Raw genomic sequence first — 20112 nt, 5'->3', positions numbered from 1 at the left:
GTATATTAAAACCAAAATGAAACAGAAGTTTTTCTACCCAACAGCAAAAACTGGGCAAAAAAAACGAACAGCGCGTAAGCAGGAAAGACTAAGAAGACTAACAACAAAGCAAAAAATTAAAAAAAAGGAACTAAACCAGCAAAGGCCAAAAAGACCTCGGACTCAGGAAAATGGAGCTAACAGGTAAAGCAAACCATCATCGAATAGATCAGCAGCTATCAGTCCTCCATGGTTGCCAGAGAGATCAAAATAAGCACCGAAACCTGAACTGAAGGCAAAACAGAAGAACGACATGCCAGGCCATCCAAAGGAGCAGAGCCCTGGTTGCCACCAAAAAGCAATCTGATAAGCAGTACAGCGGGGCGGAAATGAGATCAACTCTGGCCGTCCAAAGGAGGATAATCAGAGGCACCTCGTCACTGTTAGCTCCGCACATCATCGTCCGGCTGTAGAGGGAAAGATCCCTCTCAAAAATAATGAGATAACAGAAAAAAGTAGACCACCAAAATTCAGCAAACCTTCTCTGGAATAAGCAGACAACCCGGACATCAAAATGCCCCATCCAACCAGGCAACCTTGTAACCCAACAGAAACAGTGAAAAATACCCCTCCAAAAATTACCCATCCAGAATTGGTCCATCTAGCAAAAAAAAAAAAAAAAAAAAAAAAAAAAAAAAAAACCACGCCCCAATCCTCATATACCATCAAAACAATTAGGAAATGAACTCAACAATTCATCCTTGGCTTTCCAATGTGAAACTTTAGAGCTAATGGCCATAGCAATCTGCTTACCCACCTCAAAAAGATTCCTCTGAGAACTAGAAAATCTGCGATCGTTACGTTCTCTCCAAAGGAAGTAGATGACACAGCAAATTACAAGATAACAGAAATTTTTTTCAACAGCATTAAAAGTGCCAATTTCCTCCAAAAATTCAAATAGCTGCAGAGTAGTGGGTCTAAAGAGAAATCCATTCAGTATAGGCAGCAGGGAAGAAAGAACACCGAAAGAGAAATCACATGAAAAAAATAAGTGGGCATAACTTTCAATTCCCCTCCGGCACAGGGGACAAGTAGAAGTAATAAAAATGTTCCTCTTGGCCAAAATATCCGCCGTTTTCAAACCGTTTTTAAACAACAGCCAAGCATAGGCTGAATATCTAAGAGCCGCCCTCTTGTGCCAAACAAATTTAGCCCAGGCCACCTCCTGAACATTATCAAAATACAACAGCCTAAATGTTTTGAAGGTAGGCTTATCGAATTTCTTCCAAGCTAAAGTAGTAGAGGAAGGGTCCTGAAGTGGGATAGAAGAGATGAGTTGCTTCAGCCAAATAGGAAAACTGCTAGGAATGCACCACACATTCCCACTAGTATAAGAGCTAATATCATCAGGGCAACCGGTAGGAGGATTAAAAAAATCAGCCAACTTGTTCCCATTAAGCCACGGATCCCAAAAAAAGGAGAGCAATGTATTTTCCGGGGAAACCTAAAGCTTAATATCAGTAATGATATTACCAGCAATGCCATGAATGAACTTCCAGAATTTCGAACTAACTATGGGAAGGTTTTTCCAAGGGGAAACATACTTGTGTCTAAGCCAATCAAACACCAAAGACTTAGTATTATACATCCTCGAAAGGAAGGAGCAACCAAACCCGTGGTATAAAGATTGAATACTAGGGATACCAATTCCCCCCAAATTGATAGGTAAATAGGTGTCACGCCAAGCCACCAGATGTAGCTTCTTACCCTGAGAGGAGCCATGAAAGAGAAATCTAGAGCAAATTCTGTCAACATATTTAATGCAAGCCTTAGGTATGATAGCTCCCCTAATCCAATATGCCAGAGTATTAGCAATAGTAAATCTCAAATATTGAACACGACCTGCAAAAGAAAGAAATTTGACTTTCCAACCATCAAGTAGAGTAGAAATTCTACTCAATAGTGGTTGGAAGTGAGAAAATTTAAGTTTTTTGGGGGAAATGGGAAGGCCCAAATATTTGAAGTGGTAATCAGAAGGAGTGAAGCCCAGAATATTGGATATGGAATTAGCCAAGGAAGTATTATTGGAGAATAAAATGGAGCACTTGGCATTATTGACATAAAGACCAGAAGCAGAGCCAAAATCCTTAAGAAAGTTAGACAAGGCCCAAGCATTAGCAATTGAAGCAACTCCAAAAACAAGGACGTCATCCGCATATAAAAGATGCTTGAGATTAGATGTGCCATAAGGGATACCAGTAAAAGGTCCTTCCTCCAAAGAACAAGATAATGCATCCATAGCAATCACAAAAAGCAAAGGCGAGAGAGGGCAACCTTGCCTTAAGCCAGCAGCAGAGGTAAAAAACCCATGCAGAGACCCGTTGATGCAGATTAAAAAAGGGACGTCCTGAATACAGCATTTTACGCAGGAAATAAATATTTCAGGGAAGCCTTTATCCCTCATTCTAGAAATAAGAAAATCCCAAGAAAGCGAGTCAAAGGCTTTCCGAATATCCAATTTGGCACAAAAAAACTTCCTGGAAGATGTACCATTAAATTCTCTAAGCACTTCATTGGCCAAGATAATATTATCCGTATAAATACGCTTAGCAATAAAGCCGGCCTGACTGTGATGGATAATGTGAGGCAAGACACATTTAAGCCTATTAGCAATGATCTTCGCAATAAGCTTATAAAAAACATTACATAGAGAGATTGGCCTGTAGTCAGAAATATCCGTGGCATGCTTGTTTTTAGGTATAAGGGTAAATGCATTGTTTTATTCTACAATTTTTTACTAGCTGACATGCCTGATGTGACCTTGACGGCTCTGCTGTAGCTCACAATCACATGACATTCCTATCCCAGGATCCATCCCCTACGTCTAAGCAAACATCAAACTCAAACCTGCATGAATTCTTGATCGTCCAGATCATTAAAAAAGTGGCGTATTTGTGTTCGCGGCTTGGGTTGGGTCAACCCGGTAACCCACATGGGTCGGGTCCGGGTTGGATTTTATGTCCCGTTTATAAAAATGAATCGGGTTAGGGTTAACCCATTTAAACTTGGATCAATCCAGATTCGACCCGAACTCGACTCACAGACTCGTTTTGACACTCCTATGCACCCCTTATTTGCCATTGACATTTAACCACACATGTAAAGAGATGAAGAGTTATTGATTGGGCATGGAAAAGATATAATCTTATGCAGGTGTCAAACTATGCCTCTAATAACACTGAATCTACTAAAGATTTTTTTTTTTCTCAAATTCTCTTTTTTCCTCCCCTTTCTAGTGAGGACCAATATATGGTTACAATAGAATTTTGATGTTTTGTCAACCTTTGTATAGAACAACCTTATTCGCTCATTGCTACTTGCTATCAAGGCCAATTACCATTCTGATCATTATAATTCACTATTGCTCACCACACTCATCATAACAATTTATCGTCCATCGCCTCTTCGGCTATAATTCACTATTGCTCACCAAACTCATCGTAACAATTTATCGTCCATCGCCTCTTCAGTATATATATAGTTACAGAAGGTGGGATTATATTATAATGCTTTAGGCTATAGAAGCTATTTACCTAATGTTTGTGTTGGGCACTTATTTGTCCTTGCCCTCCCTTATTTTTTTTGGTGAAAGAACATCCTTTTGTGTGTAAACAACTAAAACTCTTCTAATAATATAGAAAATATTTAAAAAGTGAGGTTAATTTTTACCTTAATATATGATCTGTAACGATAGAAAGGTCATAGAAGTATAATGCCATAAACTTTTTAGGTAATTCATTTTCACGTAATATTTAAGGGATTTTTATTCCAATGCACCAGATAAATACAAATTATACGTCTTCCCGACACCCAAAGATCCTCTCTTTATCATTAATAACATACTCTGCTAGTAATTCGAACCATTTAATTGAATCTTTCAACTTTTTTTTTTGCTTCATAATCTCAAATTTTATTTATCTAGTGTTGATTATAGACTTCATTCATGATAATAATATATGACAAATATATTTTGGTGCAAATCTAAAACCACTCCCATATTAAAAAAGAAAATGCATCTATGTCCTACAAAATAATAAATCATATTATATTGCTAATGAATATGATATCACTATAATCATTTGATACTAGCATTATGCTTGTTGCCTTGCTATCTAACAAAGTAGTTGGTGTATTTAGTTGTTGAAATAATGTCATGCATGTTACTTCTTTGCACTATATTTTTCCTTTCTTTTGAGTTATTTATAATCTCTGATGCAATATTTAAAGCAAGATAACTATTTTTTATCAATATGGGTGAAGAGGATCAATGATATATGCATCCAATAATATATTCCTCTTATTTGATGGATTTGTGAAATCTTTAGCTAAATAATTCTTATTTTACTCAAGCTTCCTCTTAAATTAAACCATTTTTACAACATGTTTACAATATCAACACTTTGTATATCCTCTTTATTTATAATCTAAGCTCTTTATACGTCCTCTTTTTTTTTATAATTCCAATAGATAGAGCTATATGTCAATTATCAGTTAACAACATTCTCATTAACTTTTGTATTATTGCTTGATATAGTATCATAGCTCACCTGGATGACAAATTCATTTATTTTATTTATATGCACAAATTCAATCAGAGCGTCCACATTATGCTCAATTTCAATTTGATTATTCTTGAATTATCTAATTACCACAAACATTTATAGATGTTTGGAGGAGGACATGAACTCATATTGATCCTTTTCTTTATGCACCTCTTGTGTTTACTTAGATTGATCACCACACCCTCTAACAAAACAAGTGGTGGTCTTTCTCTTCATCAAAATCTTAATTAGGAGAGGCTAATAAGGAGTATATCTAATTAACTTGTAGAAGTCTTTCACATCTCCTTTGTCCGCTTAGGATCAACTATCACCTACTTAAAAAGAATACAATGTAACATTCGAAATTAGTTCATGGTATTAATTAATATAAATTAACATTTAAAATAAATAATGAGCATATGATTTGAATCATTATTGGTGGGAAATGACAAAAATTTTTACTTTTGAGTACTTCATTACTTTTTGGCTTAGTATTCTAGGAGATTTATCTCCAAGAAATTTCGCACATGTTCTCCCTATCTTTTGGATAGTTTCATAAGCTCAATGTTGCAATGGTGTGGCAAATCCATAAACAATATGCAAGATCGGGATTTTCTTTCCTATCATCCTCTCAACCTTTAGGGCATTTATCTCAATATAGATCATAGCCTTGACCAGCCTCTTAAGTGTTCTCTCTCCTAAAATTATTCCCCATGAAAAATTTCCCAACTCCATCAAACTTTGTTAGCATCTCAATAATGCAACACTACTTCTCTATTGATTTAGGAGTAGTCCACCAACAACATAACACAAATCTAATTATAAAAGAGAAAAACTCAAATGATTTCTTGACTATTTATGAAAGAGTAAAATATTTCCAATTATATTAAAGAATCATTTTGAATTTTTGATCCCTTGAGTTTTTAGAAATGAATCAAAATAGTCCAATAATGAGACCAATTTGATTCCTCTATATAAAGTTTGAGGTGGGTGGGGGGGACCAAAATGAACATTTAATATAGTTGGTGATTATTTTGATCTTTCATTTTGATCATTTTCTCAATTAAAATATCTTCTCTAATCAAACTATTTTCAAATCTTTTTCTCAATAGAAAATTCATCAAACCTCAGCTTGAAATTTCAAAATTTATCTTCTCACATCTAAATTGAGAACAATAGAGTTGTAATAGTTTGTATTTTGGCTCTAGTGAGGACCAATATGTGGTTACAGTAGAATTTTGATGTCTTGTCAACCTTTGTATAGAACAACCTTATTCGCTCATCGCCACTTAATTGCTATCAAGGCCTATTACCATTCTGATCACTATAATTCACTATTGCTCACCAAACTCATCGTAACAATTTATCGTCCATCGCCTCTTCAGTATATATATAGTTACAGAAGGTGGGATTATATTATAATGCTTTAGGCTACATAAGCTATTTACCTAATGTTTGTGTTGGGCACTTATTTGTCCTTGCCCTCCCTTATTTTTTTTGGTGAAAGAACATCCTTTTGTGTGTAAACAACTAAAACTCTTCTAATAATATAGAAAATATTTAAAAAGTGAGGTTAATTTTTACCCTAATATATGATCTGTAACGATAGAAAGGTCGTAGAAGTATAATGCCATAAACTTTTTAGGTAATTCATTTTCACGTAATATATTTAAGGGATTTTTATTCCAATGCACCAGATAAATACAAATTATACGTCTTCCCAACACCCAAAGATCCACGCTTTATCATTAATAATACACTTTACTAGTAACTCGAACCACTTAATTGAATCTTTCACCTTTTTTTTGGCTTCATAATCTCAAAATTTATTTATCTAGTGTTGATTATAGACTTCATTCATGATAATAATATATGACAAATATATTTTGGGCAAATCTAGAACCACTCCCATATTAAAAAAGAAAATGCATCTATGTCCTACAAAATAATAAATCATATTATATTGCTAAGGAATATGATATCACTATAATCATTTGATACTAGCATTATGCTTGTTGCCTTGCTATCTAACAAAGTAGTTGGTGTATTTAGTTGTTGAAATAATGTCATGCATGTTACTTCTTTGCACTATATTTTTCCTTTCTTTTGAGTTATTTATAATCTCTGATGCAAGATAACTATTTTTTATCAATATGGGTGAAGAGGATCAATGATATATGCATCCAATAATATATACCTCTTATTTGATGGATTTGTGAAATCTTTAGCTAAATAATTCTTATTTTACTCAAGTTTCCTCTTAAATTAAACCATTTTTACAACATGTTTACAATATCAATACTTTGTATATCCTCTTTATTTATATTCTAAGCTCTTTATACGTCCTCTTTTTTTATAATCTCAATAGATAGAGCGATATGTCAATTATCAGTTAACAACATTCTCATTAATTTTTGTATGATTGCTTGATATAGTATCATAGCTTATCTGGACGATAAATTCTTTTATTTTATTTATACAATGATTGAGAGTTATAATAAGTTATTATTGTACCGACGGACAAAGAGTGACGACTCTATTTAATGAGCCAACGATTTACTAATACAAACACGATGCTAAAAAAGACCTATTAAGCCAATATTTCTTACTTGTTTAGTGCGACTACATAAATACATGTTATTGAGATATTATTTTTGTTACCATATGAATTTATTGTTAGTGTATTATTTTACTTATCCTGACAATAATTTTATTGTTACCAATATGGACACCGATACTATTTGATACTATTGATTCACTGTATTGATACTGCGTATGTGACATGTGTTGCATATGATATACTGAGCATGTGATTAAAAAATTGTTTTGATATTGATATATAATAATTGGATAGCATGTGTCTATCAATATAGGATTTCACGACATTGATATGATTTCGACAGTCTTTATCGATGCTTTGCTTTTACCTCTTTATATAATTTTTTTACTGATTAATAATCCTGATACGACGAATACTTTATCGATTCGACATTAATATTGGTTTACTTGTTTCCCCTATACTATTTTACTGACTTATGTATCGTACTATTTTACAGTTTACAGATTCTATTGATGTTGCAAGTGAGTTTTATTATTTATGCATTGATTCTTGATCATATGACTATTAATATTATGAATTCACTAACAGCATGCATACTATTTCTTTGTCGTGTTTTGAATTTAATTATAAGATTTTAGTGATATGTTGGACTATTTAACTTATTATATGTGGTTTAAATGACTTCCAGTCAGAGAAGTGAGTCAAGAACGTAAGACTGATTAGAATTCCTCAGGTTCTGTTTCGTTTTATTTCAGTTATTCTTTTGTATTCATGAATTGAAGGATATGTTGTGATTATATGATTCCTAAATATTACATATAATTTATTTTTGGTCAATGAATATACATGTGTATTGATGTTTTGAATTATAGAAATGAAGTTAGATAATTATGGTGTTGTTAATAAAAGATAAAAAAAAGAATTATTTCAAATTGGATTTTGGAGCGTGATAAGAGTAATCATTATTATGTGTAGTTTTAAAATTCTTCAGGAGAAGTTGATGGTTTATGGCCACATATAACATATTTGAAACAATGAAGACAATTGGAAGAGAATTTGCTTAGCCTTCTTAAATACTTCATTTTCTTCGAACTTATGATTTTCCCTTATCATCCCCAGCTATAAGTCGAATTATTGCATCTGGTCACCTGACAGAGAGATACATTCGAATTATTGCATCTGGTCACCTGACAGAGACATCCGAATGTATCTCTCTGTCAGGTGACCGGACCTAATAATTTGCCTAGCTATAGATGTTACTTTTGCAATTAATATATATATATTATAATTTACTAATACATAGCTGTATGCATACATCAAATGATTTCTCTAACGGACAGCTGTCAGCTACAGGAAGATTTATGATAAAATGATGCCACGTGGATTTATCCATGCGTACTACTAGACTACTAGCAATGCGGTTCGGACTTGAAAATACAGTATTAAAAATAAAATAATCGGCGAAGTGAAGTGACACGTGTTGCTCGTGTTGCATAAAAACTGTTCGCCCTCCTATATATCTCGACACGAATATCGTTTAAGAATCCGATCGTCGATAGGACCGAGCGAGGGAAAGGAATGGCTCCGATAGCAGTTGGAGATACTATTCCCGATGGAACTCTACCTTGGTTTGATGAGAATGATCAGATCCAGCAGCTATCGATTCACACACTCGCCGCTGGCAAGAAGATCGTCCTCATAGGTGTTCCCGGCGCCTTCACCCCCACCTGCAGGTCCTCTTTAACGCTTTTCATTCTAGCTTAAATTTTGTTTGATTTAGTTGTTTTCCGATCATTGGATGGATAGACCGAAGGGGTTTTGTAGATTCTGAAGCTGAAGTAGTATTGTGGTTGGGGGTTAGAGTTGAAGAAGACAGATCTGTGTTAGGAATGAATTTTACTTGACGGATGATGAAGAATCTGACTGATATTGTCGTTTCATCGACGAAATGTTGCTGATCGTTCTTAAAAACTCATCCAGTTTCTTCTGCACTAATTTAAGAGGAGGAAACAGACTGATATGTTTTTGTGTGAATATGCAGCATGCAGCATGTGCCCAGTTTCATCACCAGTGCCGAGGAATTAAAGTCGAAGGGTATCGATGAGATCCTTGTTATTAGCGGTATGTTTTAAACTTAATTTTGCTCTTAGATTAGCTCTGATTTCTTTCTTGTTGAAGATAAAGAGAGCTTAATCGATTTTTCCTCCTAATTGTCTTTCATTGTCCTCGTTAAATTCAAACAAGGTTAGAAGGACAATTACTATGTTAGTTAAGCAACCATGATAGCAAGTTTGCTACTACTTCTCTTATTTATTTATTTATTTGATAAAATAGAAATCAATCAGCCGAAAAAGATATTCAATTCAAGATTAAAAGGGGGTATACATTGTGTGAGGCTTCTCCAATGTACAGAATGTGAGGAGGCATTGATGTACACAAATTTACCCTTACATAGTAGTGATACTTGGAAAATTGGAGTAAATAGACTATCATGATTGATATGTACATAGAAAATTCACATAATCAACACAAATCTTGAGGAAAATAGGTAATATTTGAATGAAAAATTTTCAAAGTTAATTCAAGATCACCCGAACTTTGATTGAAAAAACTTATAGTTGAATTGAATATCTCAATGAGATGAAATCATCGACACAATAAAGATCAGATCTTAGTCAAAAGGAACAAAAATTTAGCACTTGGAAGCATATTTGAAAGCTTTCGAATATTAATTGAAGTATCAAACCATCTTCGAATCTTACATGCTCATAGTCAAAGCAAGCGACTTGATGAGATAATCTAACGAGTCAAAGATCATTAGATTATGACATCATTAAGACACTTAATTGTTGGGTAAATTATCTATGATCAAGGGCTCAATATGAATTGTTCGATGTAGTGTTTTGGATTCTAATCAAATTTGTCAAAATGTCCCTTTAAAAAATGCAATATGTAGGCCTCATTTTCTATATGAGAAGAGTTTGAAGAGCTAAATAACCTTATTATAATTTCTTGCGATCATCTCTGATCACCACCATTAGCTATTGACGTCATTATCACCAAGCTATTTTCGTCTGAATTGTCGCTTAACTTTTAATATTTAACTATGCTATTGGGCTTTAATTATCTGCTTATGGACATTCAATTTATGTAATCTCCCCAATAAGAATTAGATGATTGTTCTCAACTATGTATAATCACATATTCTTCAATTTTGAGGAAGAGATTATTTTTCTATCTTCCATTATATAGTGGATTATTATAATTAGGCTAAGCTTTGTGATTTTTTCCATTATTGGGTTTTTTACATGAAAAATCTTGTTTTCTCACAAATTTTTATTCGTAGGTATTGGAATTTTTGTACAAAGCTAAGATATAAAAATTATAATAATCTACAGTTAAAAATTTTCTGGCTTGTGCCTCATAACAATTTGAAGACATTTGTGGGAAATCATTCCTAACATTATATCAAATATTTTTCTAATGGTTGACGATCAATAACTCAATCTAAGACAGCATAATATAGGCCTTTAAGATAACTCAGGCTACACATTGGAGGTTCATATGGGTAAGATAGAAAAAGAACAAGTTCTAATTCTATAACTCTTGGAGGAGAAGTGCACTATCACAGCATGATGGAGTCGCTGCACCAAAAAATAAATAATAGTTTAGATTTGATCTATTTGATGCCACTATGGAAATATCTATTCATATCGCAACTCCTCTGCGATAGCCTTATCATAGTCTCTTGGACACTACCAGTACAACATATCCTTCCCATGTTATTTGGCTAATCTATTATTCTTCACCAACTATGAAGGAGTTAAATTAACTTCGCCTTATTGGTGCCACTTTTGAGCTTATTAGAGAAGCTACGATGCATTGTTCAAGAGGGATTCCTTTTGAGGGAAAGTAACTATGGGGCAATATCTATGGGAAGCTATTAGTGGATATGATATACTAAAAAGATCCCATGAGGACAAGTGACATACATGATAGCTAGAGAGCTAGTACTGGATTGAGTCTTCACAAGAAATATTCCATAAAAGTGTTTCCATTCATTTAAAAATCTCATAAGGTAAAATCTTTATAAGGTGCATGATCATCTAAAAATCTTAGAAGACATAACCATTAGAAGGTAAATGTATATAAACCTCAGAAGATATAGGTATATCTAAAATTTTAGAAGGCATATGCCTTAGAAGGTATATAATCATTTAAAAGTTTATAAGGTATAAGCCCAAAACATTATAGGTATACTAAAATTCTCAAAGGACTAAAAATCTCAAAATTTATAGATTTCTTCAGTTCTCTAAAAGCCTTTGAATCTATAATTTTGAAAGAAAAAAAAAAAAAATCTCAGAAGAGTATTTAGCCACAAAAGATATAGATTTTCTTAGTTCTCCAAAAACCTCATAAATTATAAGGTTTTTTCTATTCTTAAAAAATTTCAAAAGATGTGAATCTCGAGAGGTCTTAAAAAGTTTAGGTCACTTGGCTCTAATTAGGGAAAATATTTTGAAGATTTCAAGCATATCTCAAATACATATAAATAATTTAGTTTCTTCTGGGATAAATTCTCATAAATCTGAATTATTCTAGCCAAAAATGAAAATATAATTATTTCTATTAAATTGATTGTGAATATTAGTCAAGAAATATACATTTATAAGTTACATATTGAATTATTTGATTTACATATCAAACTTCCCACACCAGTTTCCATTAAGAGTTCTTTCCCTCTTAAAATTTGATACGACGAGACAAATTTTTCAATGGTTTTAGCGCCAACGTTGGTTTTTAGTATCATCATCACCAAATGTCGACATCAAATTGAAAGTCAAACTGCATTTCTTAGAGTATTTTCTTCAACATTTGCATGAGTCGTATCAAATTCTGATAATAATTATCTTCATATTGGGAAAATTTGGAGCTTCAAAATGGATTGAAATTTTTTTGGATCATAATAACTCAAACAAAGGTAATCGAGCCTCTTTAAAGGGGAAGATTGATGCCCCATTGCAAAGATTGAAAATTTTGAGTGTTACTCACAAATTTATCTGGAGGGTGGTTTGATACTCTAATAGAGAAAATATTGGAACAAGAAAGATTTGCACACCATTTATCTATGATAGTATTTTACTGGTATTTGCGAAGTGGGAATTATGCATTTTATGTAGCTGACATTATGAAGACTTTTTTAAGTAGTGAAACCCAAACTACAAAGAGTAAATTGAGAGATACAGATTTCTCCCACAACATCCATAAAAAATAACTCGTTATTCTTAAAGGAGGAGTATTAGAGCCTGTAAGGGGGATACACATTCCTATCTAGAAATAATATTTTATAGGAGCCTATGAAGGGGGGAATTACACACTGCCTATGTAAGACAATAGAATGCCTCAGTTAAGAAAAATAATTGTAGTCTTAATAAGAGGAGAGCATGTTCCCCTCTATGAGGGGGTATTAATATTTGGACTCAATATTAACACTTTCAGTTCCAACAGAGATTTTGGAATTGTAATCAAATTCGAGCCAATTTGAAGGGTTCATAGCAATATTTTTTAATTAATTCTGCTCCAATCGACGTCCGACTTTATAATTAAAAAAATTTAATTGGTATATAGTCTCAAGAGGAGGTTCATGTTGAGTCTAGGGAATGACCACACTTAGTAATTTTTCCCCACAAAATTTAAAAGATTTAACATATATTTCTAGGCAACATAAGCTTAAACACTTGGAAATGAGGGGCAAATGATGTCTCTAAAAAATTTACATGATCAGCACAATCTTGAGGCAATATTTTAAATGAAAATTTTTGGAATTAAATTCAGAAGCCCTAATTTTAATTTCAACAAATTTATAGTCAAATTGAACATCTCAATACAATAAACTCATTGACACCACAAATGATCAAATTTGAATCAAAATGAACCAAAATCAACTATGTTTAAATTTATTTGAAAACTTCTAAAGTCTGAACATTAATTGTAGGACCAATTGGTCTTTAAATTTTGCATGCTTGTAGTCAAATGAAGTAGTGAGATAAGATGAATGTAACAAGCACAATGTGACAATGCCTTTTGATTATGTCATCATTAAGGCAGTCGATTGTTGGATAAATGATCTATGATCGAAGGGAGATTAGTATAGATCAAATTTATCTAATTGTCTCTCTTAAAAAGCTAGCAATAAGGCCTAATTTTTTTCGTAGGAGAGGAGGTTATACAACTAAGAGATCTAAGGAACTTTATTGAATTTTCTGGTGATAATTGTCAACGACCACTATTAGCAAGCACCGCCACCATCACTAGGCTTATCGCTTGACTATTAAGTATTAAAGTCTTAAGCTGCTGTTCGGCTTTAACTATCAACTTATCGACATTCGATTTTTATAATCCCTATAATGAAAAACTGATAATTATTCGCAACTCTGTATCATCATATGTTCAATTTTGAGGAAGTGACGTTTTTAGTTTCTCCTAGTTGATTATTGCAATTGTGCTAGACCCTATGATTTTTTTCATTTTTATATTTTTCGCGTCGACATTCGATTTTTATAATCCCTATAATGAAAAACTGATAATTATTCGCAACTCTGTATCATCATATGTTCAATTTTAAGGAAGTGACGTTTTTAGTTTCTCCTAGTTGATTATTGCAATTGTGCCCTATGATTTTTTTCATTTTTATATTTTTCGCGTATAAATTCTAGTCTCTCACAATTTTTATTTGTTCTTGTTCGATTTTCTACAAAGCTAAGCTATAAAACACAATCTATTGCCGATAATTTTATAGCATGTACTAATGGCAATAATTTAACTAAAATGATTTAAGATATTTTTTTAAATTATTTATTTTAGGTAACATAAAAAAATTGGATATGTTCTGCCATGTAAACTTACAAACCCAATCACATCTCTATGTTCATCGCTTTCTAGCTTTAGTGTTAAGTGGTGAGAATTATCTGAGTCTGTCGTTGTTTGAACCCAAATTATGGCCATCTTATTATTTATCCTCTTTATTTCATGAATGGTGTTGGGAAATTGGCAATACATGTAATACACATAACGAGAGTGAAAACATAGACAAGAAAAACAACTCACAAAAACATAATAAATTTATTTAAGTTCATCAAATTGATAGCTACATCCTATGGCTATCATTGCATACTTTTATTATAAAATAATTGTAAATATTGGATATCTTTTGTAGGCTCCATTCCACAACCCTCTAGAGGGGTAAATTATTAGGTCCGGACACCGGACCTAGAAATAGGTCCGGATATCCAATAAAAATTTGCCACGTGGATTGTGCTTTTGACTGCGCTTTACCTGTGCTTTTGGCTCGCTTGACTTAAAATTTCGCGGACACGTGTACATTCTACGTGTCAAATTTTTAGTGGATGTTCGGACGTATCTCTACATCCGGTGTCCAGACCTGATAATTTTCCCTCAAGAGGAGAAATTATTCTGTGCGGAGACCGGACTCAGAATACCATCTGGAGACCAACCAGAATGTGTCATATTAGCGGTACCGAGCACAGGGGTGATGCGACACATTCTGGTTGGTCTCAAGACGACATTCGACATATGCATCTGCACGAAATAATTAATCCCTCAAAGCTCGGATGCTTTTCTCTCTACCATTTTGAAGCTATTTATAAAGAAAAACTCGAAACTACTAATCCTGAAACAAATCTTCAATCCTTGAGCCAGTCAATGATCCGTTTGTGCTGAAGGCCTGGGCAAAGACTTACACGGATAACAAGCACGTGAAGTTCCTCGCCGATGGCTCTGCAAACTACACAAAGGCCCTCGGCCTGGAGCTGGATCTGAGCGAGAGAGGGCTCGGACTGCGCTCTCGCAGGTACGCAATCCTGGTGGAAGATCTCAAGGTGAAGGTGGCCAACATTGAGGAGGGTGGGGCTTTCACCGTCTCCGGTGCCCATGAGATCCTCAAGTCTCTGTGATGATAAAACTGCTGCTCTTTTTGAGAGTAAGAACGTGGTGGTGTGCGTTTTTCTATTCCGTCCGTCTGAATAAAAGTGCTTTCTAGTTTGTCTGTTTGTTTTGTCAAGTGTTTCTGGGTTGTGGTTAGGAGGGAGAACGCAGTTATAAAATTTAGTTCTTCAGTGTTTATTGGTAGAAATTTTGGTTTTTATTCTTTTTTAGTACAAATAATTACAGGAATAAAATATATATATAAAGTTACTTTAAAATTAATGAATGTTATTTTAATTTATTGAAACAAAACCTATATTTAGCCAAAGATTTAATAGTAAAGCATTTTCAAACCTGGGAACAAGATTACCCTAAGCTTTCCTGAATGGGAAGAACTTGTTGAGAACCCCTCTATTCCTTAGGCCTAATTTTATTGGATGTATTTTGTTCTTTTTCCTTTTTAAAGCGGTAAATTTATTTCTTCTTTGTTGTTTGATTCCCCAAATCACGTTTTCAATAACATCATTTTTTTTATCATTTTTCTGTTGTTTTAAGAAAGTTTTTTATATATGCTTTTCTGTTAGAAAATTCATTTTTCTAAACTTATGTTTCTTAAAACTATTTTTTACAAAAGTATCAGATAACCAAACGAAATCTTAGTTGCTGCATTATATGAAAAATGAAATTGAGGGTAAAATTCTCAGAATTTTTATTTTCCATCACATTAGTTTCTGATGGTTACAATGTTAGGCCTCAGACTATTCTTGGTCATATACCTAAATGTTTTATATCATTATTATTTGGATAAGTTGCTTTCCATTTGTCATGAATTTCTTTTCCTAATTCTCCAGGTAATTTGATTAAAAATCTATCTGATGTTTCTTGATCAAAGTATCTTCCAGCTTTACTTGCATAAGAAACATACAAGTTACAGAAACTATCAATGTTTGATCAATTATCAATACTTAATTGTTCTAAATTTCGGTATGCTTGATCTTGCATATTTGTATTCTGTCTACTTGGGTCAAATTCTAATATTAATGTTCTAATAAATTTTGTAAAATTATATGGATTATCTCCCAATTGTCTCAAAGTTTCTATTTCTCCTGCTTTTTTATTTTTGCTTCATTGTAAATATTTGCTGCAGTTTCACCTAACAAAGTTTCTAAAAATGCAAACATATCACCAACTCTTTGCTTGTTGCTATTTGCCCAAGCTCTAACTGCATCAAATTCCCATTTACTTATAACTGATTCCCATATATGGGGATTATTCAAATTGATGGTTAATATAGTCTCATTTCTATGGGCTCGAACTAAAGTTATTTTCTCTATTGGTTCCATAGATCCTCGAAATCGATAGTTTTTGCTATCATCATTATAGTTATATCTAGATGTTCCTGATCTTATCGGTCTGCCCGGTCTATCGTCTTCTCCAGATGGTGGAACTGGTTCAAATCTAGGTCTTTTTCCTCTATCCTGGGTTTGATTTCGATTAGAAGGTCCTGGAGGAACTATTTCTCCTAAATCCATATTCATTTTTATCTCTTCATTTGATCGTTCAATTTTCTTCCAATCAAAATTTTCATCAAATCTATTTTGATAGGCTAATTCAAAATCATATTTTTCTTTCAACGATTGATAAGGAATATCTAAAGAAAAAACCATATCTTGTAAATTTAAATAGTTTTTATTTTAGAGAAATCAAGATAACTCATATTTATTATTCAGATCTTATTGAATCATCATAATCCGAATCTTGTTTGGTTTTTAATTGCTTATAATCCGAAAATCTTATACTTAGGGTACCATTGTGATTTTCGAAGGATGAATTTTCATGAGGGATCAAAATTGGTTTATCTAAAAATGAACTTAAATTCCATTCTAAACCAGCATATATTTCTGGACTAATTTTTTTACCAGAAATGACCTTAATTCCTTCGCTGGCTAACATGGTTTCTAAGTTTCATTATTTAGTTTAAATTTAACATTAGAATGTTCTTGCATTTTTCCTATAAATCCTGTAGTTATTCTTAGATTTTTTGATCCAACTGTCATATTATATCCTTTAGTTTTAATTCTTATTTTTATATTTTGAACACATTCTTTTATATCCATAATAAAATTTGGTATAAAATATATAATAGCTCCATTTTCGTTCATATCTATTTCAAAAGATCCTATAATAGATTTTGCTAATTCTGTCCATCGGTTGTCAAATAAGATGACTAATGATTTAGTTCCTAGATTTTTCCGATGTAATCCTTTAATACCAATTATTATTAATCCTAAATATATTTGCGTCATTTTCATAGTTTTTATTTTATCTCAATCTTCTTTAGTTATTATGAGTATAGATATTTGATCAGAATTAGAAATGCAACTAATCTTTTGTTCAGCTATGGTTTGAATAATATTTGATTTAGAAATTATTGAATTGTCATATAATTTTTTAGTTTTTATTAAATTTAATTTTCTATTATTAAATCTATCTAACTGTCCTTCTATATCTATTATCTCAGATAATTTTCTATCATAATTTATCGGATTCTTTTTGAATATTTGTAAGGTAGTTTGTTTATTCACCATTTTTTATAACTTATGCGAGGGATATAAAGAATAATTTTGTTTTGATTTTTAATACATTTTGTTAATTCATCTAAATCATTTTGTTTAAAAATCCTGTTAATTTATTTTCTATATCTAAAAGTTTGTCTTCTAAAAATTTTAACTTTTGATAAATATTTATTAATAAAATAGTTTGGAAATTTAATATTTTTGGATAAGTTTTGTCACTATTTTGGGCTCCTAAATAAGAAGTTAGTCCTATAACATATGTATGATAATTTTGGCAATCCTTTAGCGTTTCTAAATATATGTTGGAATTTTCTATATGATTCATGTTAATATGAGTTGTTTTAAATCAGTAAAGGTAGTTTTTAATTTTTTTAAACTAGTTTTTATTTCATTTAAATTGATCAAAATCATCTTTGATTTTTCGAACTAGACTTAGAGTAATTAAATGTTTCGTCGATTGATTTTCGACTTTATCATGATAATTATTAATTTTTGTAATAAATTCATCATTTTGTCTTTTAATATAATTTATTTTTTCATTAATTTCTTCCAAAGTTTTCTTTTTAATCATGATACTATTTGAAAATTTTTCAATAATTCTATATATCTTTTCTTGATGAATTTGAAACGATTTAGATAAACTTATTAATAAATCTATAATACTATTAGTAGAACTATCATTACTATGCAAACTATGCCTATATTTTGAATCGAAATAACAGCTAATTTTGTATTTATCAAAAATGACTAAATTTTTTTTTTATTTTGCGGTAATTCTAAATCGAGATATTGTATAATTTTTGGTTCCATGACTTTTCTAATACTCTGATACCAGTTGGAGTTTATCTAGATAATAAAGATAATAAAAATTTGTGCTAGTTCATAATTCATTTATATTCTTAAGGTATGGCTAGATAAATTTTTGTGCTATTTATGTTCCTAATGCTCACCATTCTTTTGGTGCAAATTGTATAATCTTTCTTACTATTCAAAAATTTATACATAACTAATGTCCTATTCATATCTATAAAATATTTAATTTGACTATTCAAAAATTTTGTATGAACTAATTCACTATTCCTATCAATATAATATACTTTAATTAAACGTGTCTCTTTATCATAATTAAGATCTAGTGGATAGATTTTTTCAAACCTATAATGAATACATTTATGACTACAAATTATTCTTTTTCTATATGAGATTGGGCAAATGCTTAATCTCATGATATGATTTAATTAAATGTTGAAAGTAATTTTTATAAATTATTTGAATGTAAGCTTCGTGCCTGATACTTTTTGTAAAAGATAGTTTTAATAATGATTGTTGAGAGAATGAAGGTTTAAGCAAATATGATAAAATTTTTAAAATCAGTGGAAAAAATAAGTTTTTGCAAAAAGTATTTTTGCACAAGTACTATATTCATAATTTATTGGGATGACTTTTTTTATTGTTTTTAAAAATAAAAATTTAGTACAAAAATTAAAAAAGTTGTCCCAAACGAAGCATCAACTGGAAATTACTTTTAATTGTTTCGAAATAGAGAAGGCTATAGTTAAGGACGAGGCCGGAGTACTTGTGTAAAAATGTTTTTTATAAAATTTCATTTTTCTATAATAAGAAAATTATCTCAAACTAAATCTTAAGAGTCATCACTCTTTTAAGAATGAGTTTCTATATGAGAGAGAGACTTACAATGAAGAACCACAATACATAGGGAGAGAGACTTACAATAGAGAAAGAGACTTAGTCTCTCTCTCTATATATTTTTTCTATTTTTAAGAGAATTTTTACTAAAAAAATAACTTTATAAAAGTTCTAACTTTGCGAAGAAATAAATTCATTTATTAATACTTTTATTTTGTAAAGTATTCTAATTATAATTTTATACATTCCATTACGATATATTCTGATCGTTGGCATTGTAACTGATATAATAAAATAATAATAATAATTCATGACGGGGCCAATTAAAATTTATGATGAAAATGATGCCACGTGGAATTATTCCCGCACAAAAGGAAATGAGGTTCGGACTCAAAGTACAATATTTAAAATCAAATAACCGGCCAAATAAAGTGGCATACAATATTAGTTTAATTTTAGTTTACATATTAATTTATATAAAATAAAAGTAAAAAATTAATTAAAGCATTTAAATATAAATTTAATTAAGATAAATTTTCATCCCAAAAAGTCTAATTATGGATTTAATTAAAAGATGTACACATAAACTTAAATAAAATAAAATAAAAATAAAATATATTTAACTTAGATATATAATTATTTTATAAATTAAGTTTATTTTTTTAAGTTTTTAATCAACGCGAATATACTCCGTGAGAATAAATTAGTGATACGGGTGAGCCAAATTTGAATTTCATTCTTAAAATAAAAGATATTTAAATTTAATTTTAATTCATATATTATTTTTAATAAAATTACGCCCTTA

At 31.4% G+C, this 20112-nt stretch overlaps 1 protein-coding gene across 1 annotated transcript; it reads left to right on the top strand.

Annotated features, from left to right (window-relative positions):
* Positions 1 to 8670: 8670 nt before the first annotated feature.
* LOC110091945 (peroxiredoxin-2C) lies at positions 8671 to 15292 on the top strand. Its single transcript, XM_020816257.2, has 3 exons — positions 8671 to 8873; positions 9182 to 9261; positions 14860 to 15292. Exons 1-3 carry the CDS (start codon positions 8719 to 8721, stop codon positions 15111 to 15113), a joined length of 489 nt encoding a protein of 162 aa, XP_020671916.1. The 5' UTR covers positions 8671 to 8718; the 3' UTR covers positions 15114 to 15292.
* Positions 15293 to 20112: the final 4820 nt, after the last annotated feature.

The sequence above is a fragment of the Dendrobium catenatum genome, unplaced genomic scaffold, assembly GCF_001605985.2.
Source record: "Dendrobium catenatum unplaced genomic scaffold, ASM160598v2 fragScaff_scaffold_8, whole genome shotgun sequence".
Taxonomy (NCBI): domain Eukaryota; kingdom Viridiplantae; phylum Streptophyta; class Magnoliopsida; order Asparagales; family Orchidaceae; genus Dendrobium; species Dendrobium catenatum.
This window is presented reverse-complemented; position numbering and strand designations above follow the sequence as displayed.